This window comes from Sycon ciliatum, chromosome 8 (assembly GCF_964019385.1).
Source record: "Sycon ciliatum chromosome 8, ocSycCili1.1, whole genome shotgun sequence".
Classification (NCBI taxonomy): Eukaryota; Metazoa; Porifera; class Calcarea; order Leucosolenida; family Sycettidae; genus Sycon; species Sycon ciliatum.
Genome location: NC_088650.1, coordinates 22,761,341 through 22,768,185, shown reverse-complemented (window position 1 = coordinate 22,768,185; position 6,845 = coordinate 22,761,341). Strand labels below are relative to the sequence as shown.

The 6,845-nt window shown below is 53.9% G+C and overlaps 1 protein-coding gene across 1 annotated transcript; it reads left to right on the top strand.

The window, feature by feature from the left end:
* The first annotated feature begins 277 nt into the window (after positions 1–277).
* On the top strand, positions 278–6,363 carry LOC135822370 (mucin-19-like). Its single transcript, XM_065335120.1, has one exon. It carries the CDS (start codon positions 556–558, stop codon positions 5,827–5,829), a length of 5,274 nt encoding a protein of 1,757 aa, XP_065191192.1. The 5' UTR covers positions 278–555; the 3' UTR covers positions 5,830–6,363.
* Positions 6,364–6,845: the final 482 nt, after the last annotated feature.

Genomic DNA, 6,845 nt, shown 5'->3' with positions numbered 1-6,845 from the left:
GCAGGTAGCGTGCGTTGCTCAGTCGCCCGCGCTAGTAGGCCCGTCGCCGGCGCCTAGCGCCTGCATTCAGATACTGCGCGCGATCTAGCAAGCGCGCTCTTTATAGCTGGGTGCACCGTGCGCGTCGAGTAGTGCCGCAACGCCGCGCATACAGTCTGCGCACATGCCCCATCTGATTACGTCACTGTGGAATGATTTTTGAATTGGTTTTGCGAACAATAAGTGAATAACAAAATAATACATTTTTGCGTGTTTTTCAGTTTCCCTTGCGAAAATATGGCGCGGTAAGCAGAGAACGATGAAGACGATGGTTTCAATGAGTTTGTATAATCTTCGTAGCGAAATGATGTGTGCAGCGCCCTATGAATCTGACAATGTTGCCAAACACATGTCGTTCATGCCACTTTTCCTCGGTGTATGGAGATGTGAAGTTGGAAAAGTAAAGGAATACATGTAATTCTCTTTTCTGGAGTGCCGATGCGGGGTGGAAACGATCCTGTGCTCGTAGTCGTGTACTGGAGGTGTTGGAGCATTTTCACATCGTGAACTGTCGCCATGGCTGCTACGTTCATGCAGATGGATGCCGCTGGCTATGAGATTGCATACAAGCATTTCATTTCGCAGCTTGTAGCATTTCATGAGTCCCGAAGCGGACCCTTCAAAGGCCGTCCTCCGTTGCTGGCTGGTCGAGCAATTGATCTTTATTATTTATACCAAAAGGTCATTTCAATGGGTGGATTCGCTACAGTGAATACAAAGAACCGGTGGCCTGAAGTGATCCGTTGCTTTGATCTGCCGAGCAGCTGTACCAATGCCATGTATGCTGTACGCCAGTACTACTCAAGATTTCTGGAGAGCTACGAACGTGTTAACTTCCTTGGCGAGGATGACCGCGATCTGTGGCCGGTGGACGAGGGGCCGAGCAGTCATTCCGGACACGGCGACGACCAGTCAGTCAGACACAACATACGTGCCTCTCTCGCTGAACGGCGCTCATCGGCAGCTGCTGCTGCTGCCACCCTCTCACGAACTCCCGCTGCATCCGTAGGCACAGCGTCGAATTTTGGTTCCAGTACTGTTGAGTTGCGTCACTTGCGACTGTCACTGCGCTGTGGCTTTGCCAACGAAGCGCAGCTTGCTCTGAATGCCTGTCTGATCATGTCTCACAAGAGTCCGGACAAGCTGGCGTTCTCGAGAATGCCCGAGCTGGTCATGTACCTGCTTGCTCATGCTGGGTTTTACCATGAGGATATTATGCCAGAGGTGAAGGAAAGGTGGAATGAGGAGCACTGTCGGCGGCTTTCGGCCTTCTGGCAAAACACCGTCGACAGTGTGGCTCAGCCTCTGCTTGCACCCACCCATTGCTTTCGATCGGCCTCGTTCCCAGACAGCCTCGGATACAGTGGACGCCATGACTGGGCAGTGCGGCAGGTTGAACTGGTAGCTACACTGCTGCGCAACTGTGCAGACCACGAGCCCAACGCACGTTGCCTGGTGAGCAGTGAACTGTTCAGCTGCTTCTCCGCGGCCATGCTGTGTTGTGCTGCCCCACAGGTCCGCCATATCGGTGAAGAGCTGGCAGTGGTGTGCGGAGAGTATTTCCTACTGGACATGGGGATTCCCCAGCTGATGTCACCCACGAGACAACACGAATCAATGCTGATGGCACAACCGCATCGACTAGCCAGCAGGCGCCATGCGTGGCAGTCGATTGTCTTCGACATGGTGATGTCGTGTGATCGGATGTCAGTTGTGAGAGGCCTGCAGCTTATCTCGAGCCTGTGCAAGGCAAACGACGATGCAAGCATGGCCGCTCAGCTGCCTGCACCGTGCCTGCGGCAAGTGTATGCCTTGCTATCTGCGCTGGATGTGCAGCTTCTGCTGTCAGCGTTGGAAGCACTGCTGAGTCTTGCATCGCAAGGCACGTTTTGTGCCAGGGTGCTATGCTCTCGACCCGGTGGCATACGTCAGCTCGTGTCACTTCTCACGCTAGATGTCGAACAGTCCATGCCGAAGTCGGCCTTGGACGGAATAGTTCTGGTCGGTGAGGAAGTGGATCGTCCACTGCTGCAGCGAACAGACGGCGAAGGCATAGCCAAGGCATGGCTCTTGGCTTTCTATGAAACGCGCATAGAGTCTGTGTGCAGTCGTAACCAGGTTTACAATGAGTATGCTATGCACTGTGCTGTGAAGGTACAGCCGTCGGTGGCCTTGTTGCAGCCCTCACAGTTCTGGCTCTGCATGGCAGCCGTGTACCCACGCCTGCAGGGCATGGGCTTGACGCTTCCTGGTAGTACAGCTATCGCGGACATGCACCTGCGGGGACTGCGCCAACGAGCTTCTCCGTTGACATTGCGCTTTGCCCCGCCGGCACCTGGTGTTCATGTGATGTCCTCGATAGTTATACAACCTCGGCCAGCACAGAGCACTGCTACAAGAGCATCGGGCAGTGTGGCGCTGCAAGCACCAGCCAGGGTCACCGCCACGTTGGGTGCTGCAAGCGCCAGCGCAACATCTGCATCGTCAACCAGGCCTGTCTGTTCACAGGCTGCTAGCGCTGGTCCACGTTCCACCAGTCAGTCTGCAGCCATCACTAGCGCTGCTCAGTCCTTGGCACTAGCCACAAGACCTGCTATTCTGGCACCAGCACGGCCGCACAGTACAACTGCTGTGCGAGCATCCACACTTGCAGCAAAGTCCCTGACAGCAATGGGCATTGCAAAGTCTCTAACGCCGAATAAGGGGGCATCTCTGTCCGCAAACCGCCTGCCTGGCTCTTCACCCTCGGGCAATACTGCTGCAACGAATAAACGTACTCAGCCAGTGAGTTCTGGTACGGGAGCTAATGCTACCACTGTCAAATCCCCCGTTGCATCTTCATCAGCACCGCCAGCGAATGCCATAGCTACCGCCACACTGGCTCAGCTGTATCAACAACGGCAGCAAGAGCGCTTGAAGAAGGCCAGCACAGCAACATTGCCTAGTCAGCCGAATGTCACCACCCAAGTACCTGTTAACAGCCATGTTGCCGCTCTGGCCGCCACCACTACACCTACTGCACGTCCAGTGAGTGCGGCAGCAGCAGCACCGTCTGCTACAGCCACTGTCACACAGACTACAGGGCAGGTAACACAGGCAGCTGTGACTGTGTGCGACCGTACCACCACACAGAGCAGCGTGCCAGCAGCTGTTCAATCTACCAAGACTGCCATTACCACCGCGGTGTGTGCCACAACTTCTACTCCAGGCGCATTGCCCAGCACTGCAACTGGTGTGCGTTGCAATGGACAGAGTGCAGCTACTAGTAGTTCTGTTTTTCATGCAACTGCACCTTCATCAACACCCAAGGCAATAGTCGTTTCTCCGGCGGTCACAGCTGTGGTGGAGCCAGCAGCTGCAGCACCACTAGTACCCACTTCTTCTGTGTCAGCCACTGCTGGTGATGCTGGAATAACAACTTCTCCTGTGCCAGCCACTGCTGCTGATGCTGGAATAACAACTTCTCCTGTGCCAGCCACTGCTGCTGATGTAACAACTTCTGTGTCAGCCACTGCTGCTCCTGCTGCAGTAACAACTTCTCCTGCATCATCTGGTGTTGGTATAATAACCAATGCTGCTGCCGTAACAACGTCTCCTGTGCCAGCCACTGTCGTGTCCTCGTTGGCTTCTACGTCATCAACACCATCCTCTGCAGGTGTGTTGGTGATTGCCTCGCCGTCGTCAATAGTAGCAGTAGCTTCATCGTCATCAACCACCGCGGGCCAGACAACAGTAGCAGGCACAATGACATCTGTAGCTAAACTGGTGACGCACACAACAGCCACCACTACTGACGGCAGGGATGTGCCGGAGAGCGGAATTGCTAGCGCACCAGGGTCTTCCTCTGCTACACAAGCAGTAGCACCACTCGTCTCTAACAGTAACACTCTCTGCACGTCACCTGAAACTGCTGTGTCAGATAGTTCTCCACGCTCAGCACCCTTATCATCCGAGGTTTCCACCAGCACAGCTTGCCCAGCATCCAAAGACACTGGGCCCTGCATCAGTCCGGATACAACTGCTTGCTCCAGTGATGTGCCAGCAGTGTGCAGGGGTCCGCCAGCAATATCCAGCGATGCACGGACAGTAGCAGTTTCACCGCCGGCGGTAACGTTTGCAATGCCAACAGCTGCTGCAACGGCTGCTAGTGGAGAACTGAGTTCCAGCAGTCCCCCTGTGCCATCCAGTAATAGTGAAAGAGCTTCCAGAGAGACGACACCAGTAAGTGCTGTCTCTGCCACTGCCACACCACCACCCCTGAGCAGCGAGTCGCCAGGCATTTCGAGTACAGCAGTGACTCCACCGGCCCAAGCTATGCTGCAACAGCTTGGCTTGGTGGACAGTCGTGAGCCTGGCAATGGCACTTGCGCCATCACTGCTACCAAGCGCCCGCATGATAGTAGCGAAACGTCTGATAGTGTAGCAAAAAGGGCATGCTCAAACCCTCCACCTGTGCTCTCAGCATTGACACCAGGCACTGCTGCTGATCCAATCTCGACGCCGAGGTCTTTAGCGGAGAAGGTTGATTCTGCAGGTCAGAACGGACGCCATTTCGAATCCAGCCATGCCCGTTGCACCACAGCACCTAGCCAGGATGCGTCCAGTGGTGTGAAGCTTGTCAACGGCCATAGCTCAACCCTATCCAATGGCAGCAGTGGCAGCTCAGCATCCACTAGCCCGCTATCATCACAAACTCAAACAGCAGAACCGACCAAGAAACTAACCAAAGTGAATGGACTCTGTGAGATAACAGAGGAGGTGCGCGCCAAGACAATTCTGCTGGCATCCAACTTGCCCGCAGCAGCTGCAGACTCAATCCCTATTGATCCCCGACCTGCCACTGAAACGAATGTGCCCATCTCGCCTGCAGCACCTGGTGGGCTGTCAAGCCAGAAGTCAGAAAGTAGGCATGTGGATGCTGCAACCACTGGGAGTAATGAAGTGCCGATGGATTGCGGCAGTAGTGTGTGCCCTACTGCGGAGCCTTCTCCAGAACCTGCAGCGGCACCCAGTGCAGCGGCAACACAGCAGCAGCTATCATGTAGCCCTTCTTCACCTAATGGTCACACTCATTCAACAGAGGAACAACCAGACGCAGTACCAATGGACTGTGAGAATGGTCCTTCCAACTCTGCCACCGTGCTCTCCTCCTCCAGTCCGTCAGACAGCAAGGAGAAACCCACTGACCGTGCCCCTACCACTCAGCTCCTTAGTGAGGAGCTGGCTGGTGCTGCACAGCCTGTAGTACTCGCCTTGCCGAGCACACCGCCAAAGTCGCCCGAAACCAGCGAAATCACCCCGGAACCATCGTGGAAGCACCGGTGTCTAATGACAACATGCACGTTTGGTTGTGACGACGCTCTGGACCTGCGGCGGCACCTGGTTGCACGGCACATGTCAGCTGAAATCAGCTCATCTGCTGTGTGCCAATGGCAGGGGTGCACGTCTACCGTTACACGTCCACCAATCAACCTCAAGTGCCATACCCTGGAGCACATACTGTCACTGGAAACCGAACCACGCCGCTTCTCATCGCCTGGAGTCTCCACAGTCGAGAACATCCGACTGGAACCTGTGTCGCTACTGACAAGCGAGCCCACCGAGTATGCTCTCACCGGCACAGTACGTCTTACTGCAGCTCTGGTCCTCCTCAACCTGGTACGCAACTGCTCCTCTGTGCGAGCTCGTCTGCGTCCGTATGAGCAGAAGTTTGTCAGTTTGGCCGCGGTCGAGTCCGAAGCTTCGCCGACCCTGGCCAAATGCTTGGCAGAGCTATGCGACGACTGCTGATGAACCGGATATGTTTTACAATGCCACTGTTTTTCTCAGCTCCATCCAACAATGTGTCGTCGTGTTCTGTTCTTTGAATTTTAACTTTGCATGGAAATGGTTTGATGCACCATATTGACAACATACCTGGTGTGTGCACACATACTTCTTGCACTAAAACAGTCGCACACCGGCTGTGTAGCATACTAAAGCTGTGCTCATTTCTCACAATACGTCACTCTCACACGACACACATGATCTGATTTCTGTGAAGCCCTATCATATTGGCAACGCCGAGTTTTGTTATCTGTAATACTTCACCCGTGCGCAAGGTGTGGCTACGCGCTGTCCGTGTGTCTGCGTGCATATCTTTTCTTTTTAACTGAAATCCATCGTGTCCGTGCAGTGCAGTAGTCTGTACATACTTCTAGGCATGTACTCATACCTACCCAAACACATACAGTGTGACACCAATGACGTGTGGCAACTGTACTTCCTCTCTACATGTACTAGTATTTAACCTCAACAGTAAACTATTACCACCCTGGTCCATGATGTTGCGGTTGTGCTGTAGTGTGGTGGCTCGCTGTGGCAGAATCTATACAGCCTGTTTGTGTCTTTGAGCAATTGGAGCCGCTTGTGTGAGCGAGTTGGTCAGTTCTCCGGTGTTTCCTCTCTCTCTCTCTCCGACTAGTGGTGTGTGGACAATGGCTCAAGTCCTGCACTTCCTTGATCCTGAGATCAACGAAAACATGCAGAATGTGACTTGCATAAGAGTGTGCATAAAATGCCGTAATTATACCGGTACATCCCAGTCAGGATTGCGAAGCATGCGTACCACTATTGGTTGTGGTGTGTGTGTGTGTGTGTCTTTAAACTTCCCAACACAACTCCAAACTTACCGCATACTTTACAACACGCTCACTATAAAATTCCCAGTCAGGATTGCGAAGCATGCGTACCACTATTGGTTGTGGTGTGTGTGTGTGTGTGTGTGTGTGTCCCATATGGTGCAGTGGTATGTGCAGCGATTTCCA

Bases quoted from the DNA above. Each gene is read 5' to 3' on its own strand.
- LOC135822370 (XM_065335120.1), top strand. From the start codon at position 556: ATGGCTGCTACGTTCATGCAGATGGATGCCGCTGGCTATGAGATTGCA.